The sequence below is a fragment of the Diadema antillarum genome, unplaced genomic scaffold, assembly GCF_040938485.1.
Source record: "Diadema antillarum isolate AM-2024a unplaced genomic scaffold, OU_Dant_1.0 seq00000315_RagTag, whole genome shotgun sequence".
In the NCBI taxonomy this organism is placed as follows: domain Eukaryota; kingdom Metazoa; phylum Echinodermata; class Echinoidea; order Diadematoida; family Diadematidae; genus Diadema; species Diadema antillarum.
The window spans coordinates 252,092-277,887 of record NW_027271335.1 but is presented as its reverse complement, the minus strand read 5'-3'; the positions used below and the strand labels follow the sequence as shown (position 1 = coordinate 277,887).

Here is a 25,796-nt window from a genome sequence, read left to right as displayed (position 1 = left end):
CATTTAGGTAAATTGAATAATGATCACTGGCAAGTACATCAAAGGTAAGACTTACTATATCATATTCTCTCATTCTCAGATCCCATCAAGCCACACTAGTCTTTAAGATTGTCCGAGTTGCCTTGTTACCATTGTGTCCAATGCAGACCAGTTCTCTATGCCTTCAATATGTCAAAACCAATATGGCAGGCTAACTATGAAACCTTGACAGCAGAAAGACATAGACTGGAGTGGTCCACTCCACTGCCACTGGTGGTGCTTGGGAAGGGTGAGCTGTTTGGAGGAATGAAGGAAGGAAGGTAAAAGAAAACATTAAAGCACAGGCATCAACTAACCAACCAAGAAATATATCAGACCACTGATGCACATCTCTGAAAATTACTGGATATATGAGTTAAAGATCTTAAAAGTATCTTGGAATGAAAGTTGATTGTCTCTGCAGTCATCTAGCTTCTCCTTGGGATGACATCACACTTCTTAATAATGCAAACTTAACCCTAAAAAGACTGGGGGGGGGGGCCTAAAAGGCCCCCCCCCTCAACACTTCGCGCGATTACTCTGCAACACGCAATGCTCTCTCTGCGATGCTTCATGACATTTTTCTTTCGAGTTACCCGCACATTTTGACACCAAATTTGTGACGCTCGGGGGTACGGTTCTGAAGTTACATAACTTTTTGTACATGCACGTGAGACCGAAATGGCTCAAAAATGTGATTTTGTGTACAAATTCAATACAAATTGAGTTTTTTTCACATGGTTCATATAAATATGCTTATTTTTACTCTCAATGGCTAAAATTAATTTGTTTTAGTAGTATTATGCTTCAAAAAGGGTCTGCCACAAATTTTCATGAAAAAAACAACAAAAGCAAAAGGTCGAAAAAACAAGGAAATACGTAAGAAATTCATAGAACAATAAAATAAATAAATTAATTTTGATACTGAATTTTTTTTCAAGTACATTTGCTAAGAATGCCACAAAGAATATTTACACCCAAAATGAGCACTTTTGGAGCTTTATTTACTGATTTAGATCAAAAAGTCTGATTTCTCGCATAAATTAGCGTAATTAATCAAATAAAATAAAAGAAGGCTATTTTGGAAAATCTAATATACGATCTTGTAGATTATATCGCACACTACCATTGTGCAAATTTCCGCGGCAATCGCGCGATCCACGGCTGAGATCTTAAAGGGGGGCCCTTAAGGCCCAGTCTTTCGAGCTACCAAAATAGCCCAGTCTTTTTAGGGTTAACCCTATTCTAACTGTGGGGGGGGGGGGGTGTCAAATTGAACCCCCCCCCGACATTTCGCGCCACGGTTCCGCAATGCGCAAAGATGCTGCCACGTTGTTGCAAGACTTTTTTCATTGAAGTCTCCCGCATATTTTGAGACCAAATTTGTGACGTCCGGGTACACCATTCTGAAGTTACATAATGTTTTGCATTAAAATCACTGAAATTAAAGGGATGGTACAGTTTTGGTTAAGACCTAATTTCAGGTTTCTAACATTTTTTGGTGAGATAATGAGAAATCTCTTATGAAATATGAAAGAGCATGTAATTCCATGAGGAATTCAACGTTTATTTGATGAAAATTGGTTTTGAAATGGCCCAGATATCCAAAAAAGAGCGATTCTAATAAAGTGTGGGACCCACACTTCATTACGATCGCTTTGTTTTACTTTGTTTTTGGAGGTTTCAGTCATTCCAAACCCGATTTTCATCAAGTAAACTTTGAATTTCTCTTAAAAGGGTATGCTCTGTACTATTTCCTTAGTGTTTTCTTGGTATCTCGCAATAAGACCCCGTTTACAGTGCGGGGCTGGGCCGAGTTGCGGCCGAGCCGTGGCCGAGCCCAGCCTCAATTGCAGGGCCGACCCCGCAATTTTGTCCGTTTACACTGCCGGGATCGGCCGCGCTTTTAATTCAAACCTTTCAATATTTTGTCGTAGTGGCGCTCTGCTTGTAAACAAACACAATATGGTATAGTCTCTTCGGGCAAAGGCCTTTGCCGAAGGAAAAAATCCTTTGCAGGACAAAACCACCTTAAACTATACTAGTTTTCGATGTTGAGGTGGTTAATATCCTGAATAGCGAAATAGTACAGGCAGAGGGTTTGGAAGCCAGACTAAAATTGGCCGCGCATTCGGCCCAGTTTGCGTTTACACTGAGAAAAGGCCGGGCTCGGCTGTGGCTCGGCCGTGGCCGAGACTATCTCCAGAGCGTGGCCAAATGCACGGCATATTTTGGCCCCGCATTTGGCCTTTGCACATTTACACTGAAATAAAGGTGGGCTCGGCCGCGGCTCGGCCGCAGCCGAGCCTCGCACTATAAACGGGGTCTTAGTTAAAGGCCCAATTCTCATCTCCACAAATACCGTACCATCCCTTTAATCAATTCTTTAATCCCTTTAATCAATGTAGATAAGCTTGAAAAAGTGCCTGCAACAAATTTTGGGAAAAAAACAACAGAAAACGAAAGGTTGAAAAAACAATAAAATACATAAATTTTTTTTAAAACAATAAAAAACAAAAGATACTGATTTTGATTGTGCTATTTTTTAACAAGAAAATTGTTTAATGTGTCTTGAGGAATTCTGATGCAAAAATTTAGCAATCCTTCAGTCTTTTTAATGGAGTTACAGGTGAAAATATGATTTCATGCATAAATTTGCATAATTAATTTACTAAAAATAGAAATCAACATTTTTGTATTGTATGAATGTGTAAATTTGAAGTTGACATCCGACTCTATGTTCAGGTAAAATTTTGCGGCAATCGCGCCATCAGCGGCTGAGATATGAAGGGGGGGGGGAATCAAATTGACTCCCCCCCCCCCCCCCCCCCCCCCCCCCCCCCCCCCCCCAGGAAAAAATTGGTCTCAAATAGCCCATGGTTAAAGCCACTGAACTTGATTAGTCTGCTCACAAATGTCATGTCCATGGTTAAGTCAGATTTTGTGGCCAAAGTAAATCATTGATTGTATATTGCAGTCTCTTGCAGTAAATAGAATGAGGATTGACATGGTATCTCCTTCTGATAACTTCCACTGATTTGTGAGACAATGAAAGAAAACATACACCCACAGTGAATGAACTGATTACTGATTACTACAGGATACTGAACATCTGATGGTTCTTTTTCAAGCTATGGCTCAAAGACATACCTGCAGGGCTTCAGCTCCATTGATGCTGCTTCAGCCAAGTCAGACAATGTGAAGGGCTGGGGGTCACTCTGTGACCTCTTGACCTTAGCTCCTACAATCACCTCTGCCTTGCTGCTTATGAGTTGGAAAGGTGATGACTTGAGGTTTTCAGCTGACACGGGAGAATTCTTGGAGCTCAGTATAATGCTAGTAGACTCTGCTGTGAGTTTCACAAATTAACAGAGAGAAAGTGCCACTTGCAGAGCATAAAGATTTAAGACAGAATTAATTCTATGCTGATCAAATGATAAGAAGATAACGGCTGATATGTCATTTACCAATTTAACATGATGTGAAATTGCCACCTCATCTAGCATGAGCTCTGTGTGTCATGTAATTCTGATCATTACCTCAGCCAAGGAAGGAGGAGGTTAAGTAATCATCGGTGTTGGTTTGTCTGTTTGCAAAATAACTCAAAAAGTTGTGAACAGATTTGAATGAAACTTGCAGGAAAAGTCGATTATGACACAAGGAACATATGAATAAATTTTGGTAGTGATCCGGGAATTTCTATGGATGTTTAAAGGATTTTTTTTTTAAAATCTCTTGGCGTATAAGGTCAATGAACTTGGAAGTTCTAGCTGCACATACTGGAGGCTTTTTATGCACACTGACATGAGTGCTCTGCTTGGGCAAGGCACATTGCAGTTGAAAGCTGATGACATAAACAAAAGGAGTTAGAGGGAAACTGCATGCGTGTACAGGTGGAATGAGTTGCCAGCTTGGCAGAGGTCTGTGCTCTCTGAGTACTTTTCTAGTTGTTTCTTCGGCAATCCAAATTTCCTCTTGTGCACTAAAAGATCACTACTGCAATATTACTGTATTTCGAAATTTCTCAGCCAAACATACTTTAAATTTGTAGAACGGATTTTATTTCCTACTAAATGAGGTATACTATCTACATCACAATCATACAACCTTGACACCCAATTAATATCTGCGTCATGTTATGAATATTTGAATAATTCTCAAGTACCAATTGTATCTGTAATTGCTTTCACTGCATCCCGAGTCTTTGTGATTAAATTCAGCTCATGGAGGTTTAACTGAAACAGGCAAAGTGAAGCATATTAGCTTATATCTTGGAGATGTCGCTGCATCTTTCAGTTTGATGTCCACCCCAGGCTTTGTGTAGCCCTAACATTGCTGTTGCCCTGAGTAAAATCTTTTTCTGAGACAATTTTGCAAAGCAGATTGAATGAAATCTTCCCTTCCTTGACACAGGAGGAGCTAACGACGTAAGACTTCTTGTCAGTCTGGCCATCTTGGTCATGCTAAACCAAACATTACAGGGGCGTCACCAGCTTTTTTTCAAGGGGGGTGCGTTTTGACACTAAATGTTTACGAGATTTTTTGGACAGACATTTGGAATATAGGAAGCTCTCAATCCCTAGACTTTTACTGTTTTTTTGAGAGAAACCAAGCGGGGAAAGGGCACCGGCGTAGCTAGGATTTCATGGGGGGGGGGGGTGTTAGTATGCGAGGGAGCGAGCAAGGGTGGGGGGATGGTGTGGAAGTGCCGGAGGGGGTTGTACCCCCTATAAATGGATTATGGAATGACGGTTTGATACGACAAATTACTGGCAGCGATATCAGAAGAATGGCATAATGACTTGTATGATGCGAGCGAGCGGAGTGAGCGAGCTTGAAAATTTTGACATTTTACAGTCCAAAAACTGCCGTTTGTAGCCATATTTTTTTTGCTTTGTAAATTAAGGGGGGGGGCGCACCGGGTGCAACTGCTGGCAATTACTGGCAGCAACATCAGGTGAATGGCATAATAATTAAACGCGAGCGAGCTTGAAAATTTTGACATTTTACAGTCCAAAAACGTCCGTTTGTAGCCATATTTTTCCACTTTGGAAATAAAGGAGGGGTGGGGGGGGGGGGCGCAACGGGCGCAACTGCCGGTAATCACTGGCAGCAATAACATCAGGTGAATGGCACAATAATTAAATGCGAGCGAGCGAAGAGAGCGAGCTTGGAAATTTTGACATTTTATAGTCCAAAAACTGCCATTTGGAGCCATATTTTTCGCTTTGGAAATAAAGGAGGGGTGGGGGCGCAACGGGCGCAACTGCCGGTAATTACTGGCAGCAATAACATCAGGAGAATTGCATAACAATTAAATGCGGGGGGGGGGGGCGCACCGGGCGCAACTGCTGGCAATTACTGGCAGCAACATCAGGTGAATGGCATAATACTAGTAATTAAATGCGAGCGAGCGAAGAGAGCGAGCTTGGAAATTTTGACATTTTACAGTCCAAAACCTGCCATTTGAAGCTATAGCTTTTTTGCTTTCGAAATTAAGGGGGCGTACCTGGCGCAACACACTGCTGGCAATTACTGGCAGCAATATCAGGAGAATTTAAATGCGAGCGAGCGGAGCAAGCGAGCTTGAAAATGTTGGCATTCTCACAGTCCAAAAACTGCCGATTGTAGCTATATTTTTTCGCTTTGGAAATTAAGGGGGGGGGGGCGCACCATGTTCAACTGCCGGCAATTACTGGCAGCAACTTCAGGAAAATGGCATTACGACTAAAAAAATGCGAGCGAGCGGAGCGAGTGAGCTTGAAAATTTTGAGATTTTACTGTCCAGAAACTGCCGTTTGAAGCTACATCATTTTTTTTTTCGCTTTGGAAATTAAAGGGGGGGGGGGGACGCCCGGTGCGCTCATCCCCCTGGATCCGCCACTGGTAGTCAAGGGTGTGGGTTTATGTTCACGACTGGGGGAGGTATGACCAGCGAGGTGGCGTCGAAGTGACCAAGCGGGGGAATGATGTCCAAAATCTGCACTTTAGAGCGTCCCCTAAACTAATTGTGCGTTTTTGTTTGTGTGTGTGTGTATTATATACATGGAAAAGTTAGGAATTAGCCCAGGTCAAGTCTTTTTATTGGTAATGCAAGACATTTTTATAATCATAGACTAGTATGCAAAGCAACACTGCAAAATCAATGATCTAGCTTTGATATAACGAAGCGTAAGGTACAAAGGTGTACATTCTACATCACATTGCGCAACAGCGAGCGACTCTTCGTTCGGATGTACTGAGTATACACTGCGCACTGTACATCCTGCTTATATGCAGAATGCCAACCAGGAATCAGGCTGAATCACAATCTTTTGTCGGGTCCGGGCTTTTTGAACAATGTTTCACACTATATACCTATTTAAGTATGGTTAAAAGAAATCATAGAAAAATATCTTATTTCTTGACCACCCTTTCATTCAAAAGCAGTTTACTAACACTTGAATTACCATTTCGGTAGGTCTTTTTTTAACCAGCGGATTGGGAGGGGGCGCACCCCCCCCCCCCCCCCTCCCGTAGCTTTTGGCTTTGGCTTTTAGCCCCTCCCTGCTTTTGGGTGATATAATTGGACAGATCGCTTGAATTCTAACAAAAAAAGCAAGAAAATCTTTTCATCGCGAGAATTATGATTATGTGGGGTGGGGCAAATGGTGCGCTTGCCTTCCAATATTTTTATGGGGGCAACATTATTGTTTTCTTTCAAAAGCAAGAAAATCTTCTCATTTCGGGAATTATTAATTATGGGGGGGGGGGCAAAATTGAAATATGCTTGCCCCTCCAATATTTTTATGGGGGTAAGTTTTTGTTTTTCTGTCTAAAAAAAAGATAAGAAAATCTTCCCGTCTCTGGAATTATGGAGGGGAGGGGGGGGGGGGGGGGTGGGCAAAATGATATGCTTGCTCGTCCATTTTTTTTTTCTTTTTTTTTTTTAATGAGGCTAAGGCTCGCTCTTGGGCTGGCAATATGGATTGGTCAGAAGTAACGTACATAGACCCTACATACTTGTAAGTAGCACACGTACATAGCTGCAAACGTGTATAAGTGCTCCGTATCATATGGATGTACAGTACGGTGGATAAATAGTAAACACTGTAGAATACTAGCAGATATGTATAAAATCAGTGCTGCCAGAACCAGGGATGCGAATTGTTTTTGCCGACGATTTTTTTTTTTTTTTTTGTCCCTGGTGCAAAATATTAAAAAAATAGAAAAGAATTATTTAAAATTTTATTCAAATAATTATTAATTATTAATTATTTAGCGACCGGCGTTGAGGTCGCTCGCAGACTGATTTTTTTTTTTTTTTTTTTTTTTTAAGGATCTGAAGGGGGGTGCGTTCGCACCCAACGCACCCCCCCTGGTGACGCCCATGCATTATCACTGAAAACAGTTACATGGAATCACAGAGGATGTACCAATCCACATTCTTCAAGCTAACAAGAGAAATGCACTCTCATCATGGACAAGTCTGACTATGTCATCAAATTCCCATTCCCTCCTCCCTCCCCAAACAAACAAACAAAAATAAGGGGGAACCTACTGCAAGCTTTCTCAAGATCCAACACACACAAAAAAAGGAAAAGAAACATGTCTACCGGATGCTTTGTGCATCCAGTGGGATGGTGAGTTGGAGAGCATGTGGGTTTTATGATTCCTGTGCTCTTGAACAACCCTCGTGAGTGTGTAATAGCATGTACAGTGTACCTTTTCATGAAGTGTATAAAGAAGAAATTAAATGAAATGAAAAAAGCTGAATCCATCTGAAATACCTCGGCTCTCCTCATGCAAATCCTATCCAAACGACCAAATCTCAAGGTCTGCTTTTCAGCTGCACCAGGCCATATCTTCTGGTCACCTAGGATTCACATGCGATTAATACAGCTCCTCCTCTGACCCACTGTCTCCTTCAGAGAATCACCCACACCATACACCACCTGGCTAATATTCTCCAACCACTCATTGGAAGACAAGTGTAATCAATATCTCTGCTGTGTGTCTCCCAAAAGGGTTGTCATATGAAAATGTACTCAATCCATTTCTTCGTCAATTCCCAGACAAAGTCAAGAATATTAGGGCTGTTCACAGCAGTGTGGTTGTTTTAGTGTTTCTGCTCATGAACAAGAGAAGGGGTCTTCTGACTCACCTTTGTTGGGGAGTAGGTGCATGATGGCAGACTTGCGGGCTTTCCTCTTCTGACTCCCTGTCACATTTTGTGCGTAATCACTGGCAGACACTGATCTCACAACTTTGTGCTTGGCTGCTGGAATATCAAAAGGAGGAGGTCACATTTGAGAGAAACTTGATGAACACCTCCACCTGCCTGTATTACTTTCAGAGGGGAATACTAGCATACTTGTATGAGGTTATCACAGGTTGCAGGTACATCATTTCACAATCTCACAGGTGCAATTAAATCCATACCTATGAAGGCAGACTACAGACCCATGGTGAGCACGTAAGTTTGGTAGAAATCATTGAGCAGTACGAATCGTATGTGGGCAAGTTGCACTTTACCATGTGGATGAATAGAATGCAGATTGTAACTAAAAAAACAAGCAAATATATGGCATTCTTTAGATGCCATGGTTATATCATGATAGTCTTGCAAAGTGCAAAACATTGACAATGAGAGTAATACAAATGTTTAATGTTTAATAAACACAGCTACCTACCAAATGGTAGCTACATGTACACATATCAATTTTGGGTGAACATGTCACATCCTCGTCAGCTGGTCTACGTTCAGAATTCTCTGATAATTTGCTCAAACAGTGATCGCCTGTACCGTACCCTAATTTAATGAAAAGTTTTCTGTCCATGTTCTTGCAGTGATTTAGGGTTGGTGAATATCTGAATGTACGTTATTCATATGAAAATTAGATGTGAATGTATGTTAATTATGTTGGGAATAATATGTAATTCATGTGAGTTTGTGTAAGAATTTTGTTTGAGTTTAAAATCCCCCTTTTCACTGTAATTATTATAATTTTAACTAGAAATGTCGCTATGGCGACTGGTATGCCTCCGCCATAATGCATGATTCTCCTAATAGGTCTAGATAGTACATGTGGACAATGTGTGATTACATTTTCACAAAACTGACAAAATATTGAAATGACAAGTTTGTCACAAATGTGTTGAATGTTCACCTTCCTTGACCTTGGTTTAATTGGATGAATAGGAGAGCATGTATTTGGGGATTTAAGGACTTTAACTTGACTTTGACCCATTCATACATTTATGCATTGAGTAATTTTCATGGTACCGGTATGGAGAAAAAGTGCAATTTCTGTACTGAATAGTAAATTGTTACCATGTTCATCTGGCCTTTGACCCTAAAACTCATAAGATAATCACTTTCAGGTAGAACATGCATAAATATGCAGTAAGTTTCACGATAAATTGAGCCACTTCCGAGATATGGAGGAAAAAGTTAGTTCAGCACTTTCACTTGATCTTTGAAATTTTGACCTTTGAGGCAAAAAAAAAAAGAAAGAGAAAAAAAAAAACTCTCCAGAGAATTTCTATTAGGTTACACATGCATACACCAAGTGTAAAAAAAAAATAATCCTGCTGGCATTGCATGAACATGAGGGAAATAGTAAAATTTTGAAGTGTTGCACTTGACCTTTGACCCCTGACCTTTGACCCCATGAACCCTACATTCTCTAGATAATAACTGCCAGTCAGTACATGTATATACTATGTTCCATGAAGATACCTTGAACAATTTTCCAATTTACAGAGAAAAAAGAAGTTTTAATACTTTTACTCGACCTTTTGACCTTTGACCTTTGACCTCATGACCCAAACTATCACCAGAGAATCTAAATTGGGTAATACATGTATACACTAAGTTTCAAGAAAATATCTCGAGGCATTGCATAGATATGGTGGAAATAGTGAAATTTTATGTATTTGACCTTGACCTTTTGACCTTTGACCTTGAGCACGTGCACCCAAAAGTTGATAGGCACAACTTCACCCCCTAATACACATACATGCCAAGTTTCATTAGGATACCTCAACAGGTTTTGATAGTTACCTTGTCCACAAAATTCATTACGGACGGACGGACGGACGGACGGAAGGACGGACGGACGGACGGAAGGACGGACGGACGGACGGACGGACAGACAACCCGAAAACATAATGCCTCCGGCACCACTTCGTGGCGGAGGCATAAAAAAAAAATCAGGCCGAGATCGCATTTGGATAAGATTGAGAGACGGATAAAGGGAGGCCGGATTGGAGAGGTCGGATTCTACACAATAAAGTTGACGGGGACATTTAAAATAAGAGCTCTGTGAGATAACTACAGTGGTGTGAACTTCATCATCATCATCATTACTATTACTACAACTCTTTGTCCTCAATCCCACAGAAATGCAAGCACTGATAACGAAATTACGGTAGAGAAGCTCAAACATACCCTGGCCATTTTCCTTTACAAACTTGGCATTCTTGTACATGTCGCTCCTTTTCTTTGACTTTAGCACCATTTTCCTCTTGGGCCTGAATTGTTCTGGTGCATACTGGGGAAGATTGGCAAGCCTTGCTTCAACGTTAATCTCACCGTAATCACTGTCAGACAGGGAAAGAGAAACAATAGTCATTACCATGCCTTAAATACCTGAAATTGCTTTCTTCTACAGTTTCTCAGCTTCTGGCTTTTCATAATGTCATGTATCACAAGATTGCAAGAAATTCTGGATCATATCTGAAACATCCACTGACCCCACTGATGTGTACGGAGTTTCACACAAGTATGGTCAAAACAGCAACAACTTTCAAAGTTGCAAATGGAAGAGGCATATAATGTTAGTTGTGATAGACCAGGGGATGTTTCATAAAGCTGTTCATAAAGTTACGAGCGACTTAAGAACGACTGGTGATCAGTTCTGATGTGCTGTACTTATCAGAATTTCAGTAATTCAGCACAAGAGCCGATCACCAGTCGTTCTTAAGTTGTTCGTAACTTTAAGAACAGCTTTATGAAACACCCTACAGGGTCCTTCGCCATTCACCACTGAGCAACTGACCACGGCTGCAGAGACTGCGGTAGCAACAACTTATACTAGCCATCAACTAGCTAGATGTTTCTGAATAGTTGCTAATTGTACTTATCATACACATCTTTATTAAAATGGGCCTCAGTCAGGTACTAAAGGTGATAAAGTAACACTACCAATGGAGTGAAACCAAGGATGACATCACTCACAAATCAGAGGCAGTGACACTGGAGCCGCTGCTAGTCCGCTTACGGGACCGCCACTTCTTGCTGCTCTTTTTTGGCCGGTCATCGTCAGGCTCAAAGACTTCATCCTCAGCATCACTAAAGCCACTCATCCCTTCGTTGCTGTGCCGCCACACCTTCTTGCAGTTGAATGGTCGCTCGGGTCGCTGCAGTGATTCTAGCATTCCCTGAATCATAGAATCACACACAGAAATGGAAAGAGCGCCCTCTCAATGAACTCTGGATTGGATCATACACATTTGCTTCATCCATGTCAGCTCACATATGAACATTTGCATGGATTGCGTGACACTCAAAATGCTTGCTACTTGTCTGAACTATTCACACTGTAAAATACTTGAGAGGAAGACACACCATCAAGGCAGATCTTCATACAGAGGGCATCATGTGAATATAATATCAAGTTGAATAGTGACATTCACAGATACTAATGTTCAGTTCATTATTCCTAAAGAGACATTACTTTTTAAAATGAGCTCACTGGCAAGGAGTAGTAAATACACCTTTACCTCAATGAACTTGCATTATTGCCTTCACAACGATATCTATTCATTGGTTAAATACAAAAATTGAATAGCAGCACAGGCTAAAAGTCTCTGTTTACAAGTTCAGAATAAGGCATATTAATACACCATAGTTCAACAAACCTTCAAACAACACATAGTTCAACATATACAAGATGTATGCATTTTCATACTTACGTATAATAACAATTAAGAGGCAAGAAATAGAGGGATACATTTCTATATCAATAATATCATATCATCTTTACACTGTTACCAACTGACCTGGTCAACCAACTTGCGGTATAACTGTCCCTTGCATGACCGCCTTGATTTTCTCCTCACTGTGTTCTTACATTCCTCCCCATCACTTTTTTCCCCAGCATCCAGCACAGCTTCTTTCTCATCATCGTCTTCTCTTTCCCCTGTAATATAAGTGGTTTATTGCACTCATTGCAAGTGAATGGTCAGGATCACTGTATTTTGTTTGATAGATACCTGCTAAAACTTTTCAAATTATTTCCATTTTCAACTAGAAGGCTCTCAAGGAAACTGACAAAAACATTAATTTCTGAGGTGGCTTTTTAAAGAGGCTGACAAAAAATATACAAATGGATTACTTTAGAAGGATCTTTTCACAAAAATTTACTCCGGCACTAAATTTTGCCACTACAAATCAAACAATAATCTTATGCCCAAGATATCGCTACATAATGGCCCACACAGCATGGATCGGCAGTTACTAGTTGTATGCAATTCAGCCTGGGCATGACTTGTTTTCTCTTATTTCTTATGTTGTTTTTGCATGTTATTGTTTTTGTGCATTGTTATTTTTGAAGTGCAAAGGCGACTCATGAAATACACCAAAATAAAACCATCATGAAAATTTCAGCTCATGTAGCAACCATATCTATGGCACTTACACTTTCAGTCAGCAAGCAGTCAAATTGTAATAAGTGTGGAAGTGTCTATGAAATGCATTCCCCCAAGTAAATCCAACGATGAACTCCCTTACAAACAAACAAACAAACAAACAAACAAACAAACAAACAAACAAAATTGAAGATGCCGTTATTGAATTGATACCTTTTTTTGAAAAGAATGCTTAATATGAGACAAATACTGGGGAAAGAGTGAGTCAAAGAGAAAGGATAAACAGTATTTTTAACATGCATAATTTTCAATTTGGACTGTGACAACCATGTTCACAGTTTACCTGCATTGTCACTGATATCACCATCTTTTGGCTTTGCTAGCTGTTTGAGAGCACCTGGCCAACTTGCTGACAAAATATCACTGGTGGTTTCCTTTTTCGCAGCTGTGGTTTCTGTCTTTACAGCCACCTTTTTCTTCTTCTTTTTCTTCTTCTTGCCTCCCTTCTCCACTTTCCTGCACTTGGAGACCATTTTTGTTCCCTCTTCTGCAATACGCTTGTCATCCTTTCTAGCTTTCAATTCAGCTTCTTGCTCAGTTCGCACTCTATTTGGCTTGCTGCATTCCACCTCACAAAGTTTTTCCATGGAGAGGAGTCCCTTCTTGCTCTGTGATTTCTTGGAAGCTTTTTTGCAAGCCTTACTTGACTTAGTGGAGAGAGTCAGTTTGACATGCTTGGAGCTATTCAAGGGGATGGTATTGTTGTTCAAGGTTTTGGAATCCTTTTTTGAATCCTCTCCCAATGTGCCTTCTTGTTTAATGGCAAGTTGATCTGAGCACATCTGGAAAATAAAAATTTGCAGCAACAATCAGCCATGTGTATAAATGTTATGGTAATCACTAACTATAAACATCATTGATCCACAACAACATAGGGTCTATGCCTAACCTTGTGCACAATAACAATGAGGTTATATCATGGCTAAGTGTGATTTGTATTATGTTGCTTAACTGTAACATATAATCACTGTTCATGAAAGCATGATAAATTTGAAAATTTTATTTCTTTCTCTTTATTATCTGCCTTTGATGGAGTTTTCACTGTTTTGTTTGTCCAGCTATACTATATCACTAGTAGTATTATTCAATAAACTACTCATCTCATTATTTCAATACCACAGACAACATATGGATGTGCCAACAATAATCTGAAGGAAGTAGTAAAAATCATGATACACACATACAGTGTAAACCTACAATCACATTCAAAAACACACAAGTTTATTGAAGAATGATTAGAATGGCAGACTGTTTGCCTTTACTGCCCATGACCTTCATAGACAGGGTCTATCAAATTACAAATAGTGTTGCGATTATCTCAATTAACACTACATTACAGTCACTACAGACAAAACTGAATTTAGCCAGATTTGCTCACCAAGTCCTGCTTCTTGGCTACATTAAGTACTGTTAGAGCGTACATAGTGTATATTAATTCTGGCAAGGCATTAAGTCTCATTGCTGATTACTTTAAATCTGAATTTGAAAGCCTATTACAACTCTCAGTACCAGGTAAATCAAGCTATGGGTTTACAATGTCATTTAATCCTTCTGTGGGAAAGTATTTAGATTACTAATTACTTTCAATGGTTTCCACTGGTAACCTTAATCAATCTGGGAGAAATCATGGTTCACTTTCCATATTACAGGAATCTTGCAAGATTGAACTAGAAATGTCGCTATGGCGACTGGTATGCCTACGCCATAATGCATGATTCTCCAAATAGGTCTAGATAGTACATGTGGACAATGTGTGATTACATTTTCACAAAATTGGCAAAATATTAAAATGACAAGTTTGTCACAAATGTGTTGAATGTTCACCTTCCTTGACCTACACTTGGTAGGTTTAATTGGATGAATAGGAGAGCATGTATTTGGGATTTAAGGATTTTAACTTGACATTGACCCATTCATACGTTTATGCACTGAGTAATTTTCAAGGTATGGAGAAAAAGTGCAAGTTCTGTATTGAATAGTAAATTGTTACCATTTTCATCTGGCCTTTGACCCTAAAATTCACAAGATAATCACTGTCAGGCAGAACATGCATAAATATGTAGTATGTTTCAAGATAATTTGAGCCACTTCCGAGATATGGAGGAAAAAATTAGTTGAGCACTTTCACTTGATCTTTGACCTTTTGACCTTTGAGGCAAAAACAAAAGAAAAAAAAAACTATCCAGAGAAACTCTATTAGGTTATACATGCATACACAAAGTGTAAAAAAAATAATCCTGCTGGCATTGCATAAACATGAGGGAAATAGTAAAATTTTGAAGTGCTGCCCTTGACCTTTGACCCCTAACCTTTGACCCCATGCACCCTAAATTCTCTAGACAATCACTGCCAGTCAGTACATGTATAGATACTATGTTCCATGAAGATACCTTGCACAATTTCCATGGTACAGAGAAAAAAGATGAAGTTTTGATATTTTTACTTGACCTTTTGACCTTTGACCTTTGACCTCACGACCCAAACTTTCACCAGAGAATCTTAATTGGGTAATACATGTATACACTAAGTTTCAACAAAAAAAATCTTCATTCATTGCATACATATGGTGGTAAGAGTGAAATTTTATGTATTTGACCTTGACCTTTTGACCTTTGACCTTGAGAATGTGCACCCAAAAGTTGATAGGCACAACTTCACCCCCTAATACACATACATGCCAAGTTTCATTAGGATACCTAAAAGGGTTTTGATAGTTACCCTGTCCACAAAATTCATTACGGACAGACGGAAGGACGGACGGAAGGACGGACGGATGGACGACCCGAAAACATAATGCCTCCGGCACCACTTCGTGGCGGAGGCATAAAAATGAGTTTTCATTTATCAGCTTTACTTTTATTTTCAATGTTTGATCTATCTTCACCTAATATAAATAAAGAATAAGAGATACACAAGAGATATCAATAATAATAATAATAATAATAATAATAATAATAATAATAATAGTGGCTACTTGTATAGCGCACAGGTCCACTTTTCAGTGCTCATGGCGCTTCAAAAATGAAAAGATATATATACATGCATATGCATATTCAAACATGTCAAAAAAGAAGAAAAAGGCAAACAAAAAACAAATATATACCAAATAAAGAATACAACATATACCAATTAAAAATACAATATTGTTCCGAACATTAATGACATACAGCAATTACAGTCCTCAGTGTGAGAGTAACAGATAAGTTTAAAGTTTGGATTTCAATGTCTCTGTAGATGACAGTTCTCTTTACTGAATAGGTAACTGATTCCACAATTTTGGTCCCATAACGGAGAAAGCATGATCACCCCATCCATGTTTTACTCTGGGTGTTTGGAGTAACAATGCATCTGATGATGAACGTTGACTTAGTGTCGGTTTGTATTTTTGAACAGAATTACTCAGGTATACGGGGGAAAAAGAATGAACTGAATGATGTACTAATAACAGAATCTTTAAAATAATCCTTTTTTTCTACAGGTAACCAATGTAAGGAACGGAGAACTGGTGATATGGAATCAAACTTACTAGTAAAAGTTAACAATCGGGCAGCAGAATTTTGCAACCATTGAAGTTTGGTGACATCTTTTTTGGTGACATCAATGAGTAAAGACAGAGATTATATGGATGAAAAGAAATGTGGGAGAGAAAAGGGAGTGGCATTGTTGGGACTAACTATACAATGCCAGTTAAAATCCCCTTCTAAAAAGGTTTGCAAGAGTGATGGACTGGCATGGCTAAATTGAACTGCATTACGTGAACTGTGGAATAGTCTCTTACTTCAGCAAATTGGAGGAGTTTTGACTGTGAAGCCAGAACATCAGAATCTTCCTGGGTATCCTCCCTGTTTGAAGGCAATGCAATGCTCTCCGGTTCACTACGCTTCATTTTCTTGAGTTGGTCATGAGAGGGTGGGCCATTCTCTTCTGCTGTTGAAATGACTTTGGCAGAAGGCTGTTGTGACGATGGCTGCGGTGGTGATGATGACAGTGGCTTTGAAGATGACTGTTGCTTGGCAGTTGCCTCTTGCTGACCAGCCAGCAGCAGAAGACTTAAGCCTCCCATCTGAGATGGATCTGAGATACAATTGCAAATCAAAGATTATTGATAAGAGTCTTCCAATCGTAAGTTTAAACAAAGAATTTATGCCCGTCATCAAGCATGAGGCAATTGTTCTCTTGTTAAAGTGTTTTTTAGCCATAACGCCTGTTTCTGTCACTGCCTCGCAATCGCTAGGGCTTTTGCATTCATCTTTCATGACTACTTCTTTCACAGTTACTAAATAGTTTGGGCCATGGCACACAGTTCGGTTGTCAGATGACAATAACCAGTCATATGTCTATCAAATTTGCCTAGCAACTATTTGCTTGTATAATCTGAGCGCAAAGCATCTTATTACAGTATTCAACGCATCATCAGGCATCTGATAATAATAAACATTCGTTAAATGACTTACGCCTCCCAGAAACATTTCCAGTGCATGCTATTTACACTGGATGATTGGATGCAGAGCCAGACCTCTGATAAATGGGACACAATTTTTTTTAAATTTTTTTTTTTCACATTTTACCCCCCAAAAGCTATTTAAAACCGATACAACTTTACAAAGGATTCTATATCAATACTTAAAAAGCATGTTTCGAACAGTTTCACAACCTCTATCCAGTACCCACAGCTACATGCTAGTTACATGCATATCTATGCAATTACCCCAAGTTTAATTATCCTTCGGGTTTATGCCAGGTTTAACCCTAAAAGGGCCGGGGTGGGGGGGGGGGGGGAGGAATCCGCCCCCCCCCCCCCCACCGTTTCGCGCTATAATTCTGTAACGCGAGAAGGCCTCATCGCGAGGCTTCTTGAATTTCTTCATTCAAGTCTCGCGCAACTTTTGAGACCAAATTTGCAACGTCCGCGCATACTTTCGCGCAGCCACGCCCAATTTTGTCATGGAATGTCACCCCAAAACGGGCACAATTTTGTGATTTTGTGTACATTTCCTATGGAAAACAGTGCTCTGTCATGAAAGTCATAAAAACCTGATTATTTTTACAATTAATCACTTTTATTGATTAATTTTGTGCTAATTATGGTAGAAATGTAGTCAGTGACAATTTCCAATGAAAAAAAAGAAAAAGAAAAAGTTGAAAAACAAGGAAATACATAAGAAATTCTGAAAACAATAAAATACATAAGACCTGAAATGAGTTGTGGAAGTCTTTGTGATGTACAATTGTTGAATATGCTAAAACAGATTTACAGATCAAAAATTAGACTCTCAATGCTCTTAATTAGGCTAAAATGTCATCTTGAGCTTAATCCATCCCCCCTGGTCCGAGCATAGCCAAAACAGCGCGGCCCCTGTAGGGTTAAGTGTGTGCGTGCGTGTCACACACAAACACACTGCTACAGCTTCTGATCATCCGAGCATTGAGAATTTAGGGTTTCTGGGAAGAACACTGAACTAGGACTTTCTATAGCTCAGTCGGTAGAGCACTGGGCTAGCAATCCGGAGGTCTTGGGTTCGTATCCAAATGGAATCCCATTTTCTTCACTCATTTTTCCATTAATAAATTATATTCATTTCTGGTCAGTTTTCTTCTGTTTGTGTTTGTTACATACTCAAAGAGCTGCATCACTTTGGTGATCCCTCGCATTTATCCCCAAGTTGAATTTATCTTCGGGTTTGTGCCAGGTTTAAGTGTATGGGTGTGTGTCACACACAAACACACTGCTATAGCTTCTGATCATCCGAGCATTGAGAATTTAGGGTTTCTGGGACTAATACTGAACTAGATTTTCTATAGCTCAGTCGGTAAAGCACTCGGCTAGCAATCTGGAGGTCTCGGGTTCGAATCCCCATGGAATCCCATTTTCTTTGCTCATTTTTCCACCAATTACAAACACAACACAATTCATAATAAGGCATACAATGTGCGTTTTGTGAACATTTTTTTTGTTGGTATGTATGACATGATACTATTTTTTGCCCACAAAAATAAAACAATAACTGCATAAAATAAAGAAATACATGTGAGGAACAAAGCAGTAGGCTTCTTACATTGGAATTTGAAAATAATCTGAAGTACACAGCTAACAAAAATCTGCAAGCATTACTTTTTTGTCAAGAACTGTAGGTAAGTGACATATTTGCACAGTGAAAGCTAAACTCCAAGCCTCTGTGCACTTCTACTTCAAGATTAAAACTTTTGACAAATTTAAGAATGTTGAAAAATGTACAATCCCATCCCCCCACAAAATTTAATAAGGTGTAAACATGCATCACAGCTCATATACCAATTTATACACAAGCCAATTTCCCTGCATGTAGAGCCAACTACTAACAAGATCTAAGGGGGACGTACAACTTGGCAAATAACCACGAAGAGTTACCTGCTAGCTTGCCAACTGTGATACCAGCCTTACTGTTCCCCTGCTCTGCCTTCCCACCAGCTTCCTTCTCCCCTTTCATGGTTAGGTGTGGACGAGTGGTAATGCTGCCAGGATTGGTCACCTTCCCGCTGTGCCTGTTGGGTCCACTCCACCGGTAGTCTGGGTGGGCCTTCATGAAAGCTGCTTTGCACTGTGTGCAGCATGGAAGACAAGGGAAGTATTGGAGTACAAGGCAGCAATCACAAAACAAGAGCTGTCAGGCTGGGTAACAAAGAAAATGCCCTCTTCTTCTGAAAATCAGTGAAATCACAACTGGGTGCATATATGCACTGCAAGCTGAAGGAATGAATAGTTGTTGTTGTGTGTGTGTTTTTTTATTATTGTTACAATACCAGAGGGTTGTTTCACTAAGCACTACAATCAATCCTCAAGTTCAATTTAACTGATCTCAGGGAAAATTTTTTGGGTCAATCAGTCCTCAGAAGTTACCTGTACAAACTGATTCACTTAAACATTCGGGAACAGTATCTTTGCCCACCTTGCCACTTTCTAGAATACATGTTGAATGTCTGTATTCTTCCAAACTAGATCTGATCTGAATCTGTCCCAACTGAGTGTGGGTTCATTGTTTGGCTTGATATAGTCCCCATGTTAGTGAAACAGGGCTTAGGTGTCTACCATACATATGGACTCTTACCAGCTGATATCAGTGTTACCACAGTGCAGTAACCTTCAGAATGATACCTGCTGAAGTGATCTAAACTTTTTATCCATTTAGAAGTATGTAGTGAGGAAAATGAGATATTGCAGATGGCATCTGCTGAATTAAGGGACACTTTCAGGAAGGTACCTTCTTCATGACTACGGTACCTTACATGTGACTGAGGTTTACCTCTCGAGCCAGCTGGAGGTACTTTTCCTTCTCTTCTCCATCGAGGGCACCCCACATGTCAGCCAGCATCTTGGTGCATGCCCGATTGTCAAGCCAGGGATGCCTGGTTCGCACAACCTGCCGATGCCGCTTGCAGAAAAGCAGAAAGGCATTCATGGGTCGCCGAAGCTGGTGGTCATCGTGTGCAAGCGACTCAAACAGGGCATCACTCTCAAAGTGTGATTTGGTGATCGAACTCGACGACGATACAGACGAAGAGGATGATGGTTTCCCTAGAATATCCTCCTGGCATTCAACATGAATGGAAAAGTTATTACTGCAGATATTTAATTTGTTTACAAACTTTGATTGTTGTTGTGGTTTTTCTTTATTGGTATTATTGTTCATCCTCAAGACATCATCCTGAAATCAGGGTAAACCAGTGCAGACCAGTTCCATCTATACAGTCATTATTTTCTATAACAACAACATTAATAGCATTTTCTAATGTCAAAAGGTGTGTTTTTGATAAATGAAGAAAGAAATTAAAATCATATGACGAATAACTTTTGTTACATATGTTTTGAGATTTTGATATGAATGCCATAAAACGCATCCTGTTATATTACTCACTAATCAGTTGTAAAAGCATAATGTCATATTTTGATGATCAAAAAATTAAATTTGTTGAATTGGGGGGAAAAAAAAAGAAATGTAAATTGGTACCGTACATGTGAGGATGACACATTTGCACACCATAGTTGAACGAAACAAGTTTATTTGTCTTTGTTTCAAATTTGGGTAATAAAGTTTTCAAGCATTACATCTACAAATACTTCTACAACCAAGAAAGGATATTTACACAGAGCAAACTCATGAACATTCAAACCACAAACAACAAATTCAATGAAATTATCACTGTTCTACAATAAAATCTAACCATAACTGATAATGAAATATCTTTGTTAAGAATGCATCATCAGTCTGTGTAGGGATTCATCTTGACATACAATGTATAATACAAGTTGCTATTCAGTTCCTTACCTTCAGTTTTCTTCAGTGGACTTTTGAACTCGTAATCCTTTGACTTTGGCATGATGGCTTGAAGTGGACTCTCATACCTTGAAGTTGAAAAAATCTAAAGAAACATAAAAAAATCAATAAAATAATTAATCTAATTCATTTTTTATTCACTCCAATTCAAGAACATATGTTTGAGGCCATGTTCAATATACCTTTGCTTTTTGTGTCAGTTTGATGTTTTGGCCTTTTATATCAGGTGACCATTACCGTAATGTATTCAAATTCTGTGCAAATTTTGTTCAAAAAAGTTGCCCTTAACAACCACAAAGCTTGCAGGAGTCTTGACCTACCTAGCAACATAAGTGTATTCCTGCCTAATGAACTCAATGGGAGGGAACAGATGACTGGAATGCTTTGTTACTAGTTTGTAGGAAAAGAAATATCAATGAATAGTGGGTATGAATCTGGATGTGCACAGAGCAGGGACCGTTGTGGTATAATTCACTGGAAAGAAAGAGGGCTAATGACAACTACTGGTGCTAGAGAAAACTGGTCTTCAACAGCAGTCTTGAAGCTTGTCACTGTTTGGGAGGTTTGCTGTGGTATCTAGAAGATGGTTTCAGTCCACCTCTGTCATGATAAAAAGAGAATTCTTACACTGATCTCTATGAAAAACTTTCAACAACAAAAACACTACAATTTTTTACCTGCCTTTCTACTATGTTAGTTGCCTCAAACCCAGTAAATTTCTTTGCTTTGTCTTTTTGGTCTTGTGGATCTTAGAATTGTAATATACATTTTACAGAAATGGTCTACTAAAGGCTGTGAGTTATACCCAGTAATTTTTTTTTTTCTTTTTTCAAGAGACACTTTTGGGGTCTTTTTTTTTTCAAGGATGTTATTGATATGCACAGTGAAAGCAAGGAAAGCAACAAAATTTATCAGAGAGAAGCCACAACACACATTCTCTCCCATTCAAGCTCTACTGTATTACTTTGCAATACCTTATTTTCTAGTGGGGGAGGAAATTAGCTTCCAAGGTTCTTTTCACTATGCTCAATATATATTTAGTGGACATAATTTTCTCCTTGCAGAGGGTCCATGAAAAAAAACAAACAAAAAAAAAACTACCAATTGAAATCAGCTCCAGCAATGTGGAGAAAATATTTGTTAAATATCTTTCAGAGCATATAGATATACCACATAACAAATTTGTAAAAATGTATATTTGATACATGAGTCATATTAAGAGTTTCACATCAAAGCCTTATCAGTAGTCATCAAGTAATGCATCCCTCTTAATAGAATTTTAGGCAATTAGTAAAGGCCATTCTATGTCCATGCTTGACTTGAATAAATAGATTGAAATTGTAGAATGGTAGATGAAGTCTAATTGTCAAAGTTGGATATTACACAATCTAAAACTTTCATAATTTTTTAGTCCCATATGCAGTTGTTAATGTATACTTTAAAAATAGAGATTAGTTTCAATCACATTTCCAGTGTTGATGAGATAATGAGGCTTATGAGGTCATCACATCACCTTTTTTTATGTACTGTTTGCAGTGTGAAAATATTATCAAAATATGTTTCAGGTTGATGACTCTTCTACTGAAAAGTCATCACTGCTTAGTTATTACAGCTTTATGATTATTCAATGCCAAGAACAAAAGCATGATTTTATTTCATAATAGAAAGGAATTAAACTGAAGATTTGTTTGCAGGTCACCTGGACATTTCATCACCTCATTGATTCACACATGATGGCAGCTCCTGTCCTAAGAATATAAGATCATCACTGTTTCAAGAGAGCATCTCACTTTTTCAGGAATTGAAATTAACCTTTCTTACTTACCACTGGTACGTCTAATTCTAATGAACCCTCACCTTTTGTGTGCATTTTATATTCCCTTATGATCAATTTACCTGACTGAACTTGGAAATGAATTTAGGCTAATTTTCATTTCAAAATTAGTCAGCCATGTTATACTTGTCCATCTCATGCCCATGCAATTTAGTAGTCCAGTCATTTACCCTATTAAAAAATGGACTTGGGTTGGGGGTCCTACTCTTACAAACTTTTTTTGTTCCATTTTTTAGTTTACCTGAGAATAAAGGACAGTTTATATTTTGGTCTAAACCAAACCTATCAAATTGTTCCAGATGAGTAATAACGAAAACGGCTTTAGAAACTTGTTCTGAAATGTTAGAGGAAATCGCCTTCGCGCCCCGCACGCTGGCCACAACTGAGCCGCAATGGCATGCACACACAGAAGCAACGAAGGCTCCGACTCGGGCAACTCTCGCTCACCATTTCAGGCAGCAGCAGGTTCAGCGTGTTCAATGTAAGTAAGATGAAAGGTATGACGGGGATGGTAAAATGTGTGAACTACATCCGCTAAATATTCTCTAACAACCGAGTTTAACAACTCTTAGAAGCACCGATTGACTATACTGGCACTCATACCACAAAAATATCAAAATTAAGGTTTTGTCGCCAAAGAGAAAAAACATATACTGAATCGACATCCTACTAATGTTGCACTAGACTCGCATCTACTTATTTCTCTTCCCTTTGCACGTATCTCGATTTGGTTGCTTCTCTGTGTGTATCATCCATGCCCTCCATCTGTAGCCAACAGCAAGTATAACGAGCCCTGCGCACACGGCCTACGAGACAAGTTCGCAACCGCTTGGCTTCGCAAAGCGACTGTGCGCTGTCAAAACATGTTTTCCGTTCCCGAACACAAAAAAATACCACAAAATATCCGGATAAAACGGTATGTCACTCTCTACTCCTCACAAACTATCAAAATCCAATCGTTTCACGAAAAATCATCTCTTACCTCATTCAACAAAACTGCTATCCCACATCGGTACTGCGACGAACATGTTTCTATTCGTCTCATCCAGGCAAGTCGACGCAATGTAGCTCATTTGCATATTCTATCTCGCTCGACCTTAGATGACCTTTTCGTGTTCTGCAGCTTTGCCACCGTGGTGGCCCAGGGTTCTGTTTTGACGTTCAGCTCCGTTTAAATTGATTACTCTTTTACCTTGATTTTCAATCACCATTTCATCTATTTCATTTTTTCCACTTTATGAGAGAAACCTTCACATTACGGTTTAAGTCTATGTAAATGTGGATGAAAGCCTATGGACGTTTTATTTGTAAAATTGTCAGGCTGACACCCGAGGTGACAGCATGCAGACATTAAAAAAAACCAAAAAAAAAAAAAAAAAAAAAAAAACGGGTTCCATGACATTTACACCTTCGACAATTGCTTCTATGAAATATCTGCAGGGTATAAGACAAAACATAAATTCTACCCACAAACAAAACCCTAACCATAACCCTGTGTCCTCGGAGAAAATGCGAGGAGCAATGTCACAGGAGCAAATGTCGTGTCACCAAAATATGAGATGCTTATTTTTGCTTTGCCTTCAATACAGTTCGTTGGAATCTTAATATTTCTGTCATTGGCTTGCTACCCTTTGATATCCCTTGAAATTCAGTGTAAATGAGTGTAAGAACTGGTCATGCATAACTGTCTGTGTGTATTATACAAACATGATATGAGAAATAAGTGGGGTTCAACTGATGTACACACATAAGTCTTTACTCTTAAACATTTTTTTCCCTCATCCCCCCTGGCCTCTTGACAAAATGTGTGGTGCTAAATATATCGTTTCATCTAAATAGTATTGTTTATGCAGTATAGAGTAGTATTGCCTTTGTGTGTGTGTTTTTTTTAATAGTTATGATGAACACATACCACATTTGATTTACACACGCATGCAGACATACATGTATTCATACATAATATAGACCTATAATTAAATAGATAATTTGTTACTGTGCATTAATTGTGGTATCCTGCGTGTGGCATGTAGTGTTTTTAGGCATATATATATATATATATCAGTCAAACCTGTCTAAAGTGGCTACCCAAGGGAGGCAAGAAGTGGTCCTTATAGACAGGTGGTCACTAAGACAGGTTTGACTGTATATATACTTATTTATCTATTTACATTTATAAATATAATGTATAGCTTTTGTTCGAGACTCCATTTGTTTCCTTCGAGTTTCCTTCACCAGGCACAAAATCTCATGTACGTGGCATCAGCTGATACAAGCAAGTACGCAGTACATAGAGAGACTACAGAATTCACAAGAATGGACAACTACACTAAATTCACCTGTTAAATTCTGTATAGCAATGTGTTCTTGCTCATCCTCATTTTTTAAAACAAAAATATAAGCTCCTCTCTCCTTTAAGCAGTCATCTCAAATAGTAATTTTTAATTCTCTTGTTTAGAAACAATTATGATCCGTATCCTCCATTTTGTTTGTTTTTGTTTTTGTTTTTTGGTTTTTTTTTTAGTACAACACACACATACCCACACAACCTGCATTCATGGAATTGACCTCAGATCTACAGGAGAAATTATGTACTGAATGATTCTTTTTTCAATTAAATTTAAAGAAATAGAACCATTCCAATGATTGTGATACAATGGTCAAGCAGTGTGACTATCAATCTAATCTATAAGTGTCAATGATTGCGAATGACATAACCTTTTTCTTGCATCATACAGACAAAATACGATGTACACATCTCTAAGTACGAATTGTATGTTTTGTCAAGTCACACATCTCTAAAGTTTTAAAATCTCTCCCCATCTCAGTATGTCTCTCTCTCCCCCCTCTCTCTCCCTCCTTCTCCCTCTCCCTCTTCTCTCATTTCTGTTTTAGACAAGAACAAATGCATTATTTCGTTTCTTTCCCTTTTACATTTTGTT

At 39.0% G+C, this 25,796-nt stretch overlaps 1 protein-coding gene across 1 annotated transcript; it reads right to left on the bottom strand.

Moving 5' to 3' along the window:
• Positions 1-21,066, bottom strand: LOC139730472 (uncharacterized). The gene is made up of 12 exons (XM_071641313.1): positions 21,015-21,066; positions 20,795-20,808; positions 19,992-20,276; positions 19,100-19,289; positions 16,490-16,785; positions 12,995-13,493; positions 12,064-12,203; positions 11,240-11,442; positions 10,451-10,602; positions 8,162-8,278; positions 3,169-3,367; positions 1-273 (listed from the first exon to the last, which is right to left on the bottom strand). The coding sequence occupies exons 1-12, from the start codon at positions 21,064-21,066 to the stop codon at positions 195-197; spliced, it is 2,226 nt and encodes a 741-aa protein (XP_071497414.1). The 3' UTR covers positions 1-194.
• Positions 21,067-25,796: the final 4,730 nt, after the last annotated feature.